This window comes from Squalius cephalus, assembly GCF_949319135.1.
Source record: "Squalius cephalus genome assembly, chromosome: 11".
Classification (NCBI taxonomy): Eukaryota; Metazoa; Chordata; class Actinopteri; order Cypriniformes; family Leuciscidae; genus Squalius; species Squalius cephalus.
This window is the reverse complement of record NC_137132.1, coordinates 21,206,970-21,226,962: the sequence shown is the minus strand read 5'-3', so window position 1 is coordinate 21,226,962 and position 19,993 is coordinate 21,206,970. Positions and strand designations below refer to the sequence as shown.

Below are 19,993 nucleotides of genomic sequence, written 5' to 3'. Positions count from 1 at the left end.
GAGTAATTTAATTCAAAGCAGCTCACAATGGCACAGTCATTGTCTTAGTTTTCTCTGGCTCTAAAACTAGAGTATACAAATCTGTGATTCAAATATTATGCATTACATGAAGGTATATATATATATATTTTTTTTTAATTATAGTTGTAGTTAAAATATCCTGTTACAGGTTTGAAATTACAATTTTGTAAATTCTCTAGATTTTGCTAATGTCTAATGTCTTGTAATTTCTATTTTCAGTTTGTGCAAAACACCAAACTAAATGCTGCCATGAGCTCTGTAAATGCAAGTTTTTCACAGAATATCTCCATTGTTCATCCTCAATACTTTTTCATCATTGGACTAACAGGTATACCTTATAGTGGTTATTACTATATATTCTTATTTATAATATATTTTATAACTGTAATTGGCAACTCTATAGTCCTTCTGATTTTAGTTCTTCATCGGAGCCTGCACAGTCCAAAGTACATTGGTGTGTTTAACTTGGCCTTGGCTGATCTTGGTGAAACTAATGCACTGATTCCTAACATGATGAAGACTTTTCTGCTCGACTCACAGTACATCTCCTTCAATGCTTGTTTGGCAAACATGTTTTTTGTTCACTTCTTTAGTACTATGCAGAGTTATACTCTAGTTGTTCTGGCATATGATCGCTTCATTGCAATTTGCTTGCCATTAAGATATCATGCAATTGTTAACAATACCAGTGTGGTTTTGGTTTTCTCAGCAATTTGGGCATTTAATTCTTCTGTGGTGGCCTTGATGGTGTCTGCGATCACCCGGCTTTCTTTCTGTGAATCTAATATGATTCAGAGCTACTTTTGTGATCATGGGCCAGTGTATAAGTTGGCATGCAATGACTATAGCATTAATAGGATTATGGCATTTCTCATCACAATTTTATACCTTGAAGCACCATTGATTATTATAGTCCTGTCATATCTGGGCATTTTTTTTGCTTTAAGCAAAATTACAACTTGGCAAGGACGTTTAAAAGCGTTGAAGACCTGTGTTTCTCATCTGTTGTTAGTAGGGGTTTATTTCCTCCCCATAACCTGCACATACATTGCTGCATGGTTGGCTTCTCTCACACCCAATGCAAGGATCATCAGTACGTCTCTGGCATATGCTGTTCCAGCAATGTTAAATCCCATAATTTATGTATTAAACACAGCTGAAATCAAAGACATAATCTGGAAAGTGGTTAAAAACAGATCTGAACCAATTAGAGAGAACATATAAAAATGACTGAAATGTCTGTTTGTTTTTAATTGCTTTTAAAAATGAAAATATATATATATATTTAAAAATAATTAGCCTTATGAAGACTGCATGCTGAAGCCTCACAGAGGTGAACAATATCTTTCCAGAAACATATACTTTGAAAAATTTACTTTTGAAAGAGTAACCGAGATAAGTAATATTTTCTTTATTTTCCATTATGAACTCAAGTTGTTTAAAATTCTGAAAGAAATACTTGTATATATATGAATAAAAATAGTAATGGTAATAGTAATAGTAATAGTTAACAGTAATGCTATCTAATATACTTCCTAATCTAATTATTTATTAATCCATCTGATTTCAAGTGTACGGCTTGTGTTGCTTGTCACAAGACAAATCTAACAGGGGGGGGGGGGAAATGTTTTGTGAGCTGTCTTACTATGGTGACATATTCATGTTACTTTAAACACATAATTCACTGTCATCTATAAATACATTTTGATAGATTTTCTGCAAAATCAACTGATGAGACATGACTAAATAAAATAATATTTCACAATGTATTCCTTTTTGAATTTGTAATACAGTGGTGCATTTCAAAATGAGCATGTTGGTCTGAGATCTGCTGATGAGGCTCTTTTTGATTTTCTCATTTGGTGTTTTTCTGTTTTTCTGTTTTTGTTTTGTTTTTTCTGATAGACCCCAGATAGACACAAATACACATGTGCATGTTTCAGTTTATTGTGTCACCCTTTTTAAAGGGCAATCACAATTATGTTAGGCCTATGGCTTTGATTAAAAAATGACAATGAAAATGTACTTTTATAATTTGATACTTTTAATACTTGTTTAATTTGCTTTACTCCTGGTATACAAAGGTGTGGGCATAGTTGTGTGCCCTGTGTCTGTGTTTTTGCCTGCTGTGTGTGTCTCTAGGCTTGTTCGACTTCATAGAGGGCTGTGCAGACTGATCGGCTGCTGACTTGAAGCAGTGCATCCTGGTTAGAAATTGTGTCCGACTTGAGACAGCACATGACTGTGACGTATGCCATCAAAGTACCGCAAGAGAGATTTGAGAGCAGCCAGCTGATTCATTCTGCGCAGCTTCTCCATAGCGGCTGCACGAGCTCTGATGACAACACAATTGTTCCACGATTGTCCAAATCCATCACATGGCAACGATCATGTGTGTTTCGTGTTTATTTGAACACCTTCAGTTCCACTAATGTTCACAAATCTGTTTTTTTTTTATAACAGTAAAAGCTATTTTCATGTAGTCGCAATGTTATATTGTGTCATGTTTATCAAAATAAAACTGATTTTAATGGAAACGTATCTGAAACGTCTGTGTATCTGACAAATATTGCATTTATTTCACTTCCGCTGTGGTAAAGTATAGAGGCGGCTGGCTAATAGAGGGCCCTAGGGCCATCAACATCAAAGCACAATACACATAACTAAGGGTAGAAAGTAATTGTGACGAGCAGGACGGCGCGAGGCCAGTGGCGTGATTGATAATGAGCAATCTGTGAGACGCACCGGTCTCGTATCTCTCACCGCCTCCTTCTTCCCACAATAACAAACTTTGTTACAGTAAGATACAGAGGTCACTTACAAAGTTAGGTTAAATTTACAAACAAAGAGGGATTCAAACAAATAACATATTCATAACATGGTAAAATTCACAGACTGTGAGCTGAAGTTTGTTTTTTAAGAGGTTTTTGAAGGAGAGAAGGATGGATGCTTGACGGATGTCTTGAGAAAGAGCATTCCACAACCTGGGAGCCACAACACTAAATGAACTGCTCCCATGGATACCAGACTATTGAAACTGACTTAATATGGCACAACCCCACCTAGGATATCTCTCGCAGATTGGTTACAAATGTGACGTAACATCTTACGTACCATTGCACGTGGTCGCATCTCGCATGTCAGCGTTATCTATAGTCACGACAATGACGTTGTGTTACGACCAAGAAGGAGGAGGCATTTCAAAATACACGCAGTAGAGGAAATATGGCATTGAGAAATTTTGTGAACAATTGCAAATGATTTTTTCAGGAATGCGCTCACTTGTGTCTATCAGACAATGTGGAAGAGGATACAATTCAGTCCATAGTTTCAAAGTCGTACGAATTAGATCATTTCATCTATAAAGCGGTTGTGTAGAAAATGTCCTCGTCCACGTTTCAGTGCAGTCAAATCATATTTCTTTAATGTTCAGGGCTCAGATTCACTCTCCCCCAGTTTAAATCTAGATTAAAGATGCATATTCACATAATGCCAAGAATTCACATAATGCATCTCATTACCTATACTCCATTTATATATCAGATCAAATGTACATTATTATCTTTGCTTAAAGGAATAGTTCACCCAAAAATGAAAATTAGCCCATGATTTACTCACCCTCAAGTCATCTTAGGCAGTGTTTGTCAGTAGCGTCACTCTTCTAGTTTAACTACATTTCTCAGTAGCATGGTGATAGCGTCGCTGTTTACTGAATCAAATAGCTTTTCAGTAGCAAAGCTGCTTTGTCATCAAAACTACTTTTGATGAAGTACTGCGGTACCATCCACACAAGCTACATTTTCCCAAGCATTTCTAAAGCTCAAGCTCAAATCGGAAATACAACTGCTAAGTATCACTGATGCTGGAGTGCCTTTTTCTTTTGATACTACTTTTTGTCCCTGTTTTTGTACAGCAAGGGAGTTGAGGGAAGTTTATGTTTATTTTTTCTTTCTTTTAGGTTAGTTAGAACTACTCCCAAAATTAATTAGTGGGGTGTTTTGTTTGTTATATTAGGCCTTGTTCTCCCCTGAGCCTGTGCTCCCCTTTACCTTATGTTATGCTTTTTTTATTAATTAATAAGTATTATTCTAATTAGTAATAATTAAAATTAAAACGAAGTGGAGAAAAAACGTTTCCAAAGTCTTTCAAGTAACATTTCACGATACAATCAATGTCACACATTTCTGTAAAATCACAGCTGCATAAATGGTCTTTTACTGTCATCTAGTGGTAAATTCAAAATGGTGTATGTTGTTTGTTTCTGTGTAAAATCCTAAGATCAAAAGCTTGACAAATTAATTTAAATAATATAAGGTTTTCCTCTTTAAATTTTGAATCTAAGTGTCCATTCAGACACAAGCATTTTTGTGTAACTGTTCATTTAATATTCTTTTGTCTAGTCAACTCATCTTCATTTATATAGCGCTTTTAACAATGTAGATTGTTCCAAAGCGGCTTTACAGTGATAATAGGAAATTAAAGTAACAGAGATTGTTTTGGCTTTATAGCAGCTCTAGAATAATGTTATTGTCCAGCTAAAGTTAGTTTTGATTGATTCACTTCTGTCGCAATGATCATTAGTTATTAGCTTACGGGCCGCTAACACGACACCGTTTTAACAGAAAACTCTTAAGTTCTTTCTGCATAAACTTCAAAAATGCGAACCTGTGCGAACCAACTAATTCCATGCTTCCTAATGATATCTCCCAAGGGTAGCATGTAGAGAGTGAAAAGCAACGGTCCTAGTACTGAGCCTTGTGGTATGCCATACTGAACTTGTGATCGATGAGACATCTCTTCATTTCCTGCTACAAACTGATAACGGTCAGATAAGTATGATTTAAACCATGCTAATGCAATTCCACTAATGCCAACATGTATCCTAATGATACAGATGAATTAATGATATTAAAAAGAGGATATATGACCTCTGGAAGCATCTCTTTTAGTAGCTTAGGGTCTAACATACATGGGTAACACTTTACAATACGGGTGCACTAATAAGCATTAATTCATGCTTAACTAATGCACAGATAATCATGTGTTAATGTATGACTCATGAAGAACTAAACCATTAATTAATGATTACTGCATCAGCAACTAATAAAGATAATAAATGATTAATAGATTAAGTAATATATGAATTGTTATTAATTAAATGTGTCATAATGTATTAATTCCTTAATAACTTATTTTATTAACTAAAAGTGTAAATTAATGCGTTAATTACCACAGTTGGTCAAGGCAATGTTCTTCAACTTCCAGTTGTCTGCTTTAATTAATCATTAACTAATGATTTGCAAATGTATCATTATGTTATGACTTTACTTGTTGAGGCACATGACTATTAACTAATTGTTAAGTAATATGCCATTTATGAGTTTTGACCGTTGCACATGCAGTGAATGTAATGTCGGTGAATGTGTGTGAAGGATGGGTAAGTTGGGCCACACACAAATATTAGCACACCAGAATCTGAACTCCTGACGCTGTTACACTGTGTTTACACTGGACGAGACCAGCTGTCTACACTGGACATGACAGACCATCGCAAGTCCATTTGTCCTTCGTAACAGAACTAGCACAAGAGCTCTGAGTACGTCAGAAATAGAGTGTGGCATCAGTTTACTGTCGGGGTTTTGTTGTGTAGTGTCGCGCCGCATCCAGTGTAGTATCACTGACTATAATGGACGTTCTATTGTTTTTGTCCAGACACAGTGTTATGAAATAGCAGAGCTCGACCGCATGTTCTCAGTGTACCACGACTGTTATGAACTGCTCTGAGACTTGAAGGTGAAGATCCAAATGCAGCTTTATTACAGAGTAGCCGTACAGGCAGGGTCAACAACAGCAAACAGATCAATGGAGGAAACACAGAGAACATCCGAATAACAGGCAGAGGTCAGGGCAGGCAGCAATTATCAGAGTCCAATAAACAATCCAAGTCAGGCCAGGCAGAGAAACAATCAGGAAACAGTGAAACAGTCCAAGGTCAGCAATACAAGAATCAAACACGAGTAAATAACGCTCAGAAATGCAGTAACAGTACAACAAGACTTCGCACTGAGTGAATGTGAAAACCAGAAACAAGGTGATAAGACACAGGTGAATGAGATGATGAGTGCTGATGAGTCCGGACAGTGAGTTATGAGAAATGTAGTTTGTGAGGAAGTGATCATAGTCTATTGTGGAGCGCCCTCTGGTGGCTCTCGAGGGCACTCCAGCTGGTGATCGTTACAACGACCTCAAGCTTAACCTGTCATAGTCCTGTGCCATGAACAACAAGGTTCATCAGACTCAGTGAAATCTTGGTTGTAGATGGTTGGAAATTGAAATCCGTGGCTTAGTGTGGATGTCAAAACCAAAATGGCATATTACTAAACAATTAGTTAAAGGGATACTTCAGGATTTAGCATTAAGCTTTGTATTAGTAGAAAACCTGTAGTATTTTCGAATTACCATGCTTTCCACCCTCATATCCCCCTGAGACAAGAGATTTATGTATTTTTTGTCTGGAAAAAATCCTCCGATGACGCAAAAATCGTCATTTTGCGTCATCGGAGGATTTTCTGGCCAGAGGCTAAAGACTACAGCCAGTAGATGGCGTTGTTCCGCATGTTTTCAGCCCGCCCATAGGAGGTGGGATTTCACTCACAGAATGTACACAGTGTCAGCCGTCTTTCTTTGGAAGCTAAGCTAGCAGGCTCTTGTTCTGTGGAGAAAGCTGAATAGTAGGAGAAAGCTGAGTAAGTAGGGTTATACCATCCTCCTTTTCCCGGACTTGTCCGGCGGGCGAGATCGTTCCAAATGTACGGGATTCAGCTTTTGCGTTCTGCGGTCGCCATGTTTACATGCACATGCACCTTTTGTTTCAATCTAACTGAATTCATTCCGATTGGTGAATCTGAATGTAGTGTTTACATGAACGCTAAACAAGTGATCGGTTGATGTGCGTTTTACCATTGCTAAGAAAATTCCCGCTCCTCCGTGAGAGATGCGAGACCCGGCGCGTCTCAGTAATGACGCCACCGGTCTCGCGACGTTCTCCCGCGGCCGTCAGCCTCGTCCTGCTCGCCACAGTAAACATGATGAATGGCGACTGTAGAACGCAAAAGTCGAATCCCGGACATTTGGCCGATCTCTAAATCACTGGCAAACTCATCACGTAGGCTAAGTTAGCCTTGTTGTTTTTAACTACGCACTCTTACCGGTAGGCGTGGCCTCCTAAGGCAGCGAAGCAAGTGCATTCTGGGAGTTGTTGTCTTTCATCCACATAAGCCAAAAATACATTTTCTGGCTTTTCTCAGTCTAGAAAGCTCCAAATTCAAAAATTTCTTCACATTTCTTCTACTTAAATGACCTATTTTAAATACACATTCATCTTCCCAGAGGTGAAGTATCCCTTTAATAGTCATGTGCCTCAACAAGTAAAGTCATAACATAATGATACATTTGCAAATCATTAGTTAATGATTAACTAAAGCAGACAACTAGAAGTTGAAGTACATTGCCTTGACCAACTGTGGTAATTAACGCATTAATTTACACTTTTAGTTAATAAAATAAGTTATTAAGGAATTAATACATTATGACACATTTAATTAATAACAATTCATATATTACTAAATCTATTAATCATTTATAATCTTTATTAGTTGCTGATGCAGTAATCATTAATTAATGGTTTAGTTCTTCATGAGTCATACATTAACACATGATTATCTGTGCATTAGTTAAGCATGAATTAATGCTTATTAGTGTACCCGTATTGCACCCGTGCACCCATTGATTCCATGTGATAATATTAGATCTAGAGTATGATTACGACAATGAGTAGATCCTGACACATGTTGTCTAACTCCAATAGAGTTAAAGGGGCATTCCACCCATTTGAACATTGTTTTTTATTTAAAGTGGGTCATATATGTAGTCGAAATGTAAAATAAATTTTGAATTTGGTGCCTTCGTGACCGAGGAAAGACAAAAAATAACTTCAGGACGCATTTGTATGAAAGACAACAACTCCCACAATGCACCACATTGCACAGCTCCGCAAGCCACTCCCACTAATCCAGAAAGCGCATATCTGCCTATAAGAGAAATCACTCTTCCGTCTACAAGGCTAGCTACCACCAGAGCTTGAAATTCATTTCACATTCACACAAAATGTCTAGTTAGTTGGCGAACTCATTAGTGCATTACTCCTCGTTTGTATTTCTTTCGAAAAGGTGAATTATTGCATGGTACCTGGATGTTCAGTCAGAACATATGCGGTGCGAAACTAGGATAGTTCTCAACACAAACGTCCGTGTCCTCGTCTGATTCAGAGATTTCGTCCAGGAGAAATTGTCATCGTTGAAATTCTTTGCCGCAGACAAACTATCTCTGTGTTCGTAGTTGCATCTTACAGTCTATGAGTTGCATAGTGAGATCACCGGCGCCACCAGTCCGCCCTAACTCGAGCCAGTCCGGGCTCCTCGTCCGCGGCAGGCAGGTCTTCTGCCTCGGCTGCTCTTCGCTATAATGCGGCTTGTAAAGGTAGCCACAAACACCTGATTCAAGCATCAGACTTCCGAAATTCTCTTCTTCTATATCATATTGAGTACTCTCCTCCACTATTGTCATAACTGTACATCTGTCTCCACAGCGCCTGTTAGCTTAGCTTCAAACAAGATGGAGGATATTGCTTTCAGTTTCAGAGAGTAAAGTCCCACCCACTGATCTGTAATAGGTCTGTAGCGTGAGCGGGTCCCGCCCCCTGGGAAAGATGAGGAACTAGTGCTTGTAGTCTCAACAGAAATCCCCCCCTCTTACACTTCCTCCTACAATGACGCAAAATGACGATTTTTGCGTCATTGTAGGAGGAAGTGTAAAAGGTAAATAACGGATTTCTCCCGTCTCAGGGGAAAATGAGAGAGTGTTGCACGACCATTCAATAGTATGACTGGGTTTCTAACAATGCAAAGCTTAATGCAAATGGGTGGAGTGTCCCTTTAAGAATGTCTTTAAATACCAATCCCAATGCATATTTTCCGTTATCTACATGTATATTAAAATCACCAACAATTAGGACTTCATCTGCAGTACTAACTCTGATGGAAAGTCAGCAAATTCTTTGATAAAGTCTGTATGGTGCCCTGGTGGCCTGTATACAGAAACCAGCACAAATCTCAAATGTGATTTATCATTTACATTATATATTGTTACATTAAGCACCAACACTTCAAAAGAATTACATTTGAACCTAGACTTCTTAGTAATTTTGAAAATATTACAGTACTATAAATTACAGCAAAACCTTATCCTTTGCCTTTCAGACAAGGTTCATGTTTATAACCATAATCTTGTGGGGTGGACTCATTTAAAGTAATTGTTTGTTTTTAGCCAGGTTTCTGTCAAACACAGCACATCTAGGTTGTAGTCTGTAATCATATCAAGTGCTTTTGAAGTAAGGGATGGAATATTCAGCAACCCTAGAGTTATCATTTGCTTATTTGTATTATATCTGTTTTTTGATTTGTTGAACATCAATTCAATTTTTACCCTTAGATGGGTTTGGAAGTTTTTTGTATTTCCTAATTTGAGGAACAGACACAGTCTCTATATGATGATATCTAGGTGAAAGAGGCTCTATGTGATGGGATTTATCTGACCTTGGTGACGTGAGACAGCTAGCAGACGGTCGGTTTAGCCAGTCTGTCTGCTTCCTGACCTGAGCCCCAATTCATGTTTGAGCTCTAAGACTATGTGCCATATTACTAGAGAGAAGAGCAGCACCATCCCAGGAGGGATGAATACCATCTCTTTTCAACAGGTCAGATCTGCCCCAAAAACTTTTCCAATTGTCTATGAATTCTATATTATTTTGCAGACACCACTTAGACAGTCAGCCATTGAGTGAGGACAATCTACTAAGTTTCTCATCACTCCTGCAAACAGGAAAGGGGCCAGAGCAAATTACAGTGCCTGACATCATACTTGCGAGTTCACACACCTCTTTAATATTAATTTTGGTGATCACCGACTGGCGGAGTCGAACATCATTAGTGCCGACGTGAATAATAATCGTAAAGAATTTACAATTAGCATTTGTCAGCACTTTTAAATTTGCTTTGATGTCAGGCGCTCTGGCTCCTGGCAAACATATGACTATGGTGGCTAGTGTCTCTATTTTCATGTTCCGTGTAATAGAATCGCCAATAACTACGGCACATTCAACAGGATTCTCAGTGGGTGTTTCACTGAGTGGGGAGAACCTGTTTAATGTTGTTATCGGAACAGAAGAGCAGTGTTTTGTCCCGCGACTACAGTGCCTCACCGTCACCCAGTTGCCCTGCTGCATGGGCTCTACTACAGCCGGAACCGAACAATGTACAGAGTTCACTAACCTAGTCGCATCTAAAGCAGTATCTAAAGCACTTGCACTCTTACAATTAACCTCGATTAAAGTTTGGATGCGTGTCTCTAGATCTGAAATCTTCTCCGCCAGCCTGACTATCTCCCTGCATTTATCACATGTAAATCCTGTGCTGGCAGAGAAGGCTATGCTATACATGTTACATGAAGTGCAAGTGACAATAAGAGAAGAATATGACATGACTCACCGTGTTTGTTGACTGATCCTTCTCAACTAAGTTGGTTGATGAACTCGTAAAAGGCATGCACGGATGCACGCTAACAGGCTAGCGAATTACTAGCGTGTTGTGCTAGCAATAACGATTTAGATTGAAGCTAGCGATGTCAGGTTAATGTGTGATGTTGAGTAAGCTATATTTAGCAGTATAAACAAGAAGGACTGATAGTAAATAATGATTAAAAACAGAAAGATATACAAAGCTTACAGACGCAAGCCAGCTCAGCAGCAGCAACGAGGCAGACAGGAGCAATCGATCAGACTTTTGGTTTATGATGAATGAAATTATTGACAAGGATGGCCTAATATTTGTTAATAACACTAGGGCCTGGTTTCACAGACAGAGCTTAGATTAAGCCAGGGTTAGGCCTTATTTCAACATTTGAACATTTACGTAGTTTCTATAAACAAGCCTTAGGTGAAAAAAAACATTACTGGTGTGCATCTTGAGACAAAACAATGGCACGGCCATATTTTAAAGGGCACCTATTATGCAAAATTCACTTTTACATGGTGTTTGAACATAAATGTGTGTTGGCAGTGTGTGAGCAAAACCACCCTAGAATGATAAAAATCCACCCAGTAGTTTTTTTACTATCTCAATAAATCATAAGCACTGTCTCAGAACACCCTGTTCTAGATTTTCCTCACTGTGACGTAGAAATGAGCTAAGCCCCACCGACGTGATTTGATTGACATCTGGTTTTGGCATAGACCCCGCCCTCGGTGATCTGCATCCTCCATTGTTTCAGCGACAGCCGGTAATGTCTCCTAAGAAGTGTAGGTGTTCTGTTGTGGGATGTAAGAATGGACATACTAGTCTTCACTGACATCAGAGCCACTGAAAACGCAGCGGATGGATTTTATTTATGAAGAAAAGGCACCACTTAAACTTCCTAAATACGAGATTCATTTTCTGACTGACTGTTAACGAGGGTCAAAGTTAATCCTAGAGTGTGGATCGTTGCCTAATTCGCCATCCAACGTCACCTCCAGAAAAAGTAAGTGTATTTTATGATTTTTGAGCAAATAGTCATTTCAATCGATGTCAGCCAGTTCAACAACAAATGCGTCTAAAGCTATTTATTGTCGTCGTCATAGGATGTCTCAACAAACAACGTCAGACAGTTTTATGTCACGTAGGCATTTTTGCAGCAATAACAAATGTAAATAAATTAAGGTCTGCTCTATCTCCATAGACAGTAGGCTATATAAACGTCTATCTCCCTCCCCTTAAGAAAAAAAAAAAAAAAATCGTTTGTACTTCACAGTAGTGTGTGTGTGTGTGTAGTTTCAAAAAATTGCGCGAACGTTATCACAGTTTGTGTGTGTGTGTTGCACATCCATAATGGCAAAAGGGACGCGATTAAAACATTGTAAGTACATAAATGTATCAAATAACCATTCCGAGACGTTTAGTCCATTCGTGTTTATTCTGTGCCGGAGTCTCTTCATCATCTAGGTCCAGCAGCAGGGCGGGGATATGCAGCTCATTTACATTTAAAGTGGTAGACGCCAAAACAGCTCTTTTTAAAACAGGCCCCAAAAATGACATTTTCAAATGGTTATAATAAATGAACTGTGGGGTATTTTGTGCTGAAACTTCACAAATACATTCTGGGGACACCCAAGACCAATATTACATCTTCTAAAAAGGGGCATAATAGGTGCCCTTTAAGATATGTCTGCAAGTTTCTTTCAGTTAAAACAGCTCAAACATTTTATTTTAGTCTGCGACTAGGTTTAAGCCTTGTCTCTGAAACCAGGGGTGAAACAGGGGTAGATCTAAATTAAAAATGTTTAACTATCAGGGATGGTAAATACATTTATATAAAGCGAAGTGAATTCTTTCTTACAGCTTTTCTCGATTGCTTAAACAGATTTTTTGAAAGTATGCCTTATTTTCTCGAAACTCTAAACACAAATCCATAACACAAAATGAAGCTCTCCACTCAAAACCATTAAATCTTGCTGAAAAACCAAACTTTGCCCTCAGACATGACACACAATCCCTCAAAAACACCTGCACTACAACACAGTCTTACACACTGGTGTGATAAATTCAAAACACTACAAAAACTGGTAATACGCAAGTTATCTTGCTTGTGGTTCTTCCTCTCAAAAACCTATTCAGATGACACGCAACAAAAGACACAACAAATGTATGGGGGGGGGGGGGGGGTAAAATCCACTTGCATGCCTGATCCACCCCTGGCACACATATACACAAAAATGTCTAGGCAGGCCTCTTCCATTCCATCATCTCTGTGAAGCACTGATTACTTCTCCCTCTCGCAATCTGCGATCAAGTAGGTTTATCTCATTAACTACTACCAATGTTCGTACTTCCTTTGGCTGTTTTTCTTTTCAGTTTTCTGCCGCTAATGACTGGAACGAACTGCAAAAATCCTTAAGGCTTGAATCAATTGTACCGTTATCCGCTTTTAAACGATTGATATCTAACCTATTATTACATCATTGTTCATGTTAGCATTTCCATTTTCTCCCCTGTGCAAACAAGTGCAATTATTTTAAGGTTTTTTTTTTCTTTTTTTTCTGTATTGTTATTTGTCAACGCATATTGCACTTTACTTTACACACAGTTTAATTATCTAGTATGTTTTTATTATTGATCCACTAGGAATACTGTCTAGTTGTATTTTGATTTATTTTGTACGATGCACCTTTGACTGAACAACTGTCTGTAACCTGTATTACACTGTCTTGTCTTTTATGTGTAACTTTATGTTGTCTGCACCTTGACGCTTTATCTTGGCCAGGTCGCTGTTTAATTTTTAAAGTGGCATAATTTTTATCCGAGACTGCTTGTCTCCTTGCCCTTCTCCTCCTCTCTGGTGTCATCGACCTCTTCCTTCACGTCTCTCTGGATCCATTGTTCCAAAACTGAGTGAACTGACCCCTATGAATGAATCGGGCCCCTATTGAAGGTTCTAAATTGGTGTAAATTTGGACTCTTATTGTGTGCAAACTGAGCGAAAGCTGTGATGACTTGAGTGAACAATATTAAATGGTCTAAATGACCGCATGGTTGAGAAATTAAGGGATTTGTAGTTTTGCAGTGACAGTTCCACAAATCTGACTGATATGTCAAAACAGGGTAATAGTGTTTATAGTTTAGAAAAATGGCTGGGCTTTTTAAAAAAAAATAGCATTATGGTTTTGAAATTTTAGCTCAAGCAATCGAGAAAAACTGTAAAATACACAGAATGAAATCATATGCTTTAGTAAAAATGCAGACAAAAGCAGTGATGTTTGTGAATTCATTATTGAACATTACATATTCTGTTTATATGCCGCAAAAGACACAAACTGATCGAAATAAAAAGAATTTTCAGTTTTCATATCACTATTTTATTTATCACATTTTTGTCTGTGATTATATAATTTAGATTGTACATCACACACATTTACATTCATTGTATTTGAAATTCAGAAAATATACAGTATATAAACAAATAACCATTTACTGGTACTGTTACGTCAGAAACGAGGATACAATATGCAAGTAAAAAGCTCTTTATTAATAATCAGTAATGATGATGATGATGAATAATCCGGGTGATACAGGCGGTGGCGCAGGGACTTCGATGGTCAGACACGGAATGATGGATGAAGTGCAACGTGCTCTGATGAGTGATGACGTGATCCAGACATGAAACGTAATCCAACAAGACGCGAAACCGGAACACAGGAACTCAAGATGGGACACGAGGCACGGGAACAGGATCAGACAACACAGAGACTTCATGCAACGATCTGACAAAGGAGATGAGAAAGTGGTGAGCATTTATAGGAGATGAGATGAGTGGCAGCTGGTGATGATGAGTGATTGCAGCTGGATACTGATCAACAGTAACGATCCGGACACACCCACTCACACACTCACACACATGTAACAACAAAGCACGAGACTAGAGAGAGACATTGGATCTATGAACCGTGACAGTACCTCACCCCCCCCCCCCCCCCTTTAATTTTGGATACATGAAAGACGGGGTGAATCCTCCTGTACGCTGGAGGAAGGTTGAGGCGGACTGCCACCGGACTAATGATCTTGGTGACAGTAAACAGGCCAATGAATTTGGGAGCAAGTTTATTAGACACGGAACGGAGAGAAATGTTCTTGGTAGAAAGCCACACTTTTTGACCAGCGATGTATATGGGAGGCCTAGACCGGCGGCGATCGGCTTTGGCCTTGGTGCTCAACCCCACCTGGAGTAGAGTCTCACAGGCTCTAGTCCACGTGCGGCGACACCTCTGGACGAAGGCGCGAGCGGAGGGGACCGCGTTTTCGGATTCCAGACTAGGAAAAATTGGTGGCTGGTACCCTACGCTACACTCAAACGGAGATAGGCCCGTAGATGACACTGGCAACGTGTTGTGGGCGTACTCCACCATAGAAAGTTGTTGACTCCACAAGGAAGGATTCTTGGAAACTAAACATCGTAACGTTCTTTCCAAATCCTGGTTGGCTCTCTCAGTTTGGCCATTGCTCTGGGGGTGGAACCCTGAGGACAGACTAACAGTCGCCCCCAGAAGCGTACAAAATTCTCGCCAAAATTTGGATACAAACTGGGGTCCCCTGTCAGAAACCACGTCTGTCGGGAGGCCATGTAACCGAAAGACGTGGTCAATGACAATCACCGCTGTCTCCTTGGCTGAGGGTAATTTGGGCAAGGGAATGAAATGGGCCGCCTTCGAGAACCGGTCCACCACGGTAAAAACTACCATGTGACCCTGAGAGGGTGGGAGGGCGGTAACAAAATCTAGAGCGATACGGGACCAGGGTCTCGAAGGGACCGGCAACGGTTGGAGTAACCCATCTGGGGGTCGATTGGAAGTCTTACCAGTGGCACAAACTGAGCAAGCCAAAACAAAATTGTGAATGTCACGAGCCATGAGAGGCCACCAGAATCGTTGCTCGACTAAAAATCTAGTGCGACTGACTCCTGGTGACAAGCCACATTGGAAGAATGCCCCCACTGAATGACGCTGGACCTAAGACCCTCAGGCACAAATAAACGATTCGGTGGGCAACCGACCGGGGGGCGTTACCCCTTCTAAGGCCTTCTTGACCTTCGATTCGACCTCCCATACGAGTGTGGAGATGAATAGAGTCTCCGGTAAAATGCACTCGGGAGTAGACGGGCGTTCGGAACGATCAAAAATGCGCGATAAAGAATCGGGTTTGATGTTTTTAGAACCCGGGCGGTACGAGAGAGTAAAATCAAAACGACCGAAAAAAAGTGCCCACCGAGCCTGCCTGGAGTTCAATCTTTTAGCAGTCCGAATGTATTCTAAGTTCTTGTGATCGGTCCAAACGATAAAAGGTACCCCCGACCCTTCTAACCAGTGCCGCCACTCTTCCAATGCTAACTTGACTGCCAACAACTCTCTGTTCCCAATGTCATAATTGCATTCGGCAGGAGATAGACGATGAGACAAAAACGCGCAAGGATGCATCTTGTCGTCTGAGAGAGAGCGCTGGGATAACACTGCTCCTACCCCCACCTCTGACGCATCCACCTCCACCACGAACTGACGTGTTGGATCAGGGGTTGTCAGAATGGGGGCTGAAATGAAGCAACCCTTCAGTTTGGCAAACGCAGCCTCGGCTGCGTCTGACCACCTGAACCTCGTTCTGGGGGAGGTCAAGGCGGTCAGAGGTGTGGCTAGTTGGCTGAAGTTGCGAATAAAACGCCGGTAGAAATTGGCGAACCCCAGAAATCTCAGTAGGGCCTTACGAGATTCTGGACTTGGCCACTCTACCACAGCCTTGATCTTCTCAGGATCCATGCGCATACCCTCAACCGACACGATGTACCCTAGGAATGGAACAGACTGTGCATGAAAATCGCATTTCTCCGCCTTGACAAAAAGCCCATTCTCTAGCAACCTCTGAAGCACTCGTCGGACGTGCTGCACGTGATCCTGGAGAGAAGAAGAAAAAATCAGTATGTCGTCCAGGTAGACATAAATGAACTGATTTATCATATCTTGCAGCACGTCATTGACGAGTGCCTGGAAGACCGCTGGACTGTTGGAAAGCCCGAAAGGCATAACCAAGTATTCAAAGTGTCCCTTGGGGGTGTTAAACGCGGTCTTCCACTCATCCCCCTCCCTGATGCGGACCAAATGATAAGCATTACGTAAATCCAATTTTGTGAAGATGGACGCTCCCTGCAACCTCTCGAAGGCTGCAGACATCAACGGCAAAGGATAAGTATTCTTTACCGTGATGTTGTTCAACCCCCGGTACTCAATACAAGGTCGCAGAGATCCGTCCTTCTTCCCCACAAAAAAGAACCCTGCCCCCGCTGGAGAAGAGGAAGGGCGGATGAACCCCGTTGCTAGAGAATCAGAAATATATTTCTCCATAGCCTCCCTCTCTGGTGTCGAGAGTGAATATAACTTGCCCTTGGGCGGAGCCGTACCTGGTAATAAGTCTATGGCACAGTCATAGGGACGATGCGGAGGGAGAGAAGCAGCCCGAGACTTACTGAACACCTCCTTCAGGTCCAGGTACTCCGCGGGCACGTTAGACAGATCCACTGCCTCCTCCTGCAACACAGGGACAGAAACAGACGGACAGGCAGACAATAGACAAGACTTATGACACTGATTACTCCACGAAGACACAGACTTGAGCTGCCAGTCCACTTTAGGGTTGTGACGGGTGAGCCAAGGGTGACCAAGGACAATGGGTGCAAGGGGAGTGTCCAGGATATAGAAAGAGATGATCTCGGTGTGATTGCCTGATGTGAAGAGGGTGATGTCTTCTGTGGCAAAAGTGATGGTGGGAAGTTCTTGTCCATTAAGTGCATGTACAGCAATCTGATGTGTGAGGGGTTTGAGGGGAATCTTGAATTGACGTGCGAATGAGTGATCCATGAAATTACCTTCTGCCCCGGAGTCCAAGAGTGCTTGACAGTCGTGAGTGAGTGTTGACCATCTCAGTCTTACCGGAAGGAGGGTAGATGTTGATGAGGTCTTCTCGGCGGAGATCCCACCCGATAGTAGCCTCATACTTACTATCGGGCTTGGCCTTTTACCGGACCGTTGTAAGCATAGTGTCCGGCTCCTCCACAGTATAGGCAAAGGCCCTGGGACCTCCGCCTTTCCCTCTCCTCCCGGGAAAGCCGAGCTCGACCCACCTGCATGGGCTCGTGATGCCAGTGTTGTGTGTTGTGATAGCAATATGATCACAGTAACAGTGCACAATGGTGTTACTTGCACAATAAGGAAGAGGGTAAGCTCGAATGACCATCATCAAAGGGCCTACCAAACCCAACATCCAAGAGCCCAGAATCAAAATGAGTACATTTCTGTTTGTCATGATACTATGATATCGAAGTGGGAAACAGATTGCTGCATAGCGATCTATAGCCATTACTGCCAACAAATGTGCAGTGACTGAGCCAAAATAGTGCACAAAAAACATCTGAATAAAGCAACCCAAGAATGAAATGGTTCCATCTTGGAACCAATACCTGCTAATTATCTTTGGCAATGTAGTGGTGCTGAATAGTACATCACACACAACAAGATTTATAATGCAATAATAAACAGGCTTCTGAAGGCTCTTAGTCATTACAAACAATGTAAAAAATACAGCATTCCCAACCATTGTAAACACATAAACAAAAAACAGAAGTGCTGATAAAAGGCCATAGTAATGAGGCTGAAGTCCAGGAAACCCAACTATGACAAAATCCTTTACAAAGCTAACGTTTCCCACTGGCATGATGAATTAAAGTCTGTAGAACAGTTTTGGAGATCTGTGAGTACTCAATACATAATTCACAGTTTAAATGTAAATACAACATTTTTCAAAAGAAAAAAAAAGCAGACAATTTTGATATTGTAATCAACCAAAGGAGTTTCGTTTGATAATTCCAGAATCAACCTGTCATCAGCTGGTTAAGAAAATTTAGAAGGAAGGCACACAGAGATTGCATACCTCTTTCACAAGGTACCATAAAGTGCACTCTTCTTCAAGCACAGATAACAGAATTTTTTTATGAATACATAGAAGGGAATGATGTAAAACAGCTAACGCACGGCTCCAGGGATAATCAGTTCTTTATACACTCTCAGAAAAAAAAAGTTGTCACTGGGGCGGTACAACTTCGCACATTATTTTGCCTCTAAAGGGTGTATATTAGTACTTTAAAGGGTTAGTTCACCCAAAATGAAAATCCTGTCATTAATTACTCACCCCCATGTCATTCTAAACCTGTAAGACCTTTGTTCATCTTCGGGAACAGATTTTAAGATATTTTTGATGAAATCCAAGAGGTTTCTGAACCAGAGTTAGGGTTAGAATGAGGAGAATGACATGGAAGAGAAGAGATTGTTGAATAAAGTTGATATTTTTTAAAAATCAGGGCACCTCAGTTGTGATTATGAGAGTGGAGGAGAGCACTGTTCATTCACCCCACCTACATTTCCTGCCAGTACTGAGACTCAAACCCATGAACTTAGATTACAAGTCTGACTCTCTAACCATTAGGCCACAACTGTACACTCAAAAAAGTTGTGCAACTGCAAAATCAATGTCAATGAATTTGACTCATTGACTTTGATTTTGCAGCTGCACAACTTTTTTGAGTATACTGTAGAATTTAGCGTATTCTTTGACCTTTTGGGCTTTTGCAGACATTCAATACTATACAATATTCAATACAATGCAGTACACAATATTTTCACCCTACAAAATTATGATTACTATACTTTTTATGTAATTTCGAAATTAGTTTACTGTACACAAGATAAATGTTTTTCTGTAACTACATGATCTAATGTTTTTGATGTTGTGTTTAATAAATGCTATAGTGTTTATACACTGAACAAAATTATAAACGCAACACTTTTGTTTTTGCCCCCATTTTTCATGAGCTGAACTCAAAGATCTAAGACTTTTTCTATGTACACAAAAGGCCTATTTCTCTCAAATATTGTTCACAAATCTGTCTAAATTTGTATTAGTGAGCACTTCTCCTTTGCCGAGATAATCCATCCACCTCACAGGTGTGGCATATCAAGATGCTGATTAGACAGCGTGATTGTTGCCTTAGGCTGGCCACAATAAAAGGCCAGTGCAGTTTTATCACACAGCACAATGCCACAGATGTTGTAAGTTTTGAGGGAGTGTGCAATTGGCATGCTGACTGCAGGAATGTCCACCAGAGCTGTTGCTCGTGAATTGAATGTTCATTTCTCTACCATAAGCCGTCTCCAAAGGTGTTTCAGAGAATTTGGCAGTACATCTAACCGGCCTCACAACCGAAGACCACGTGTAACCACACCAGCCCAGGA

At 40.4% G+C, this 19,993-nt stretch overlaps 2 protein-coding genes across 2 annotated transcripts; one reads left to right on the top strand and one right to left on the bottom strand.

Moving 5' to 3' along the window:
* Window positions 1-249: 249 nt before the first annotated feature.
* LOC307166669 (olfactory receptor 1E16-like) lies at window positions 250-1,245 on the top strand (the record flags this gene model as incomplete). Its single annotated transcript, XM_079885165.1, has 1 exon — window positions 250-1,245. Exon 1 carries the CDS (start codon window positions 271-273, stop codon window positions 1,243-1,245), a length of 975 nt encoding a protein of 324 aa, XP_079741291.1. The 5' UTR covers window positions 250-270.
* Window positions 1,246-17,723: 16,478 nt separating this feature from the next.
* Window positions 17,724-18,419, bottom strand: LOC307167826 (putative olfactory receptor 10D4; the record flags this gene model as incomplete). The annotated part of the gene is made up of 1 exon (XM_079887132.1): window positions 17,724-18,419. One exon carries the CDS (start codon window positions 18,417-18,419, stop codon window positions 17,724-17,726), a length of 696 nt encoding a protein of 231 aa, XP_079743258.1.
* Between the last annotated feature and the right edge of the window lie 1,574 nt (window positions 18,420-19,993).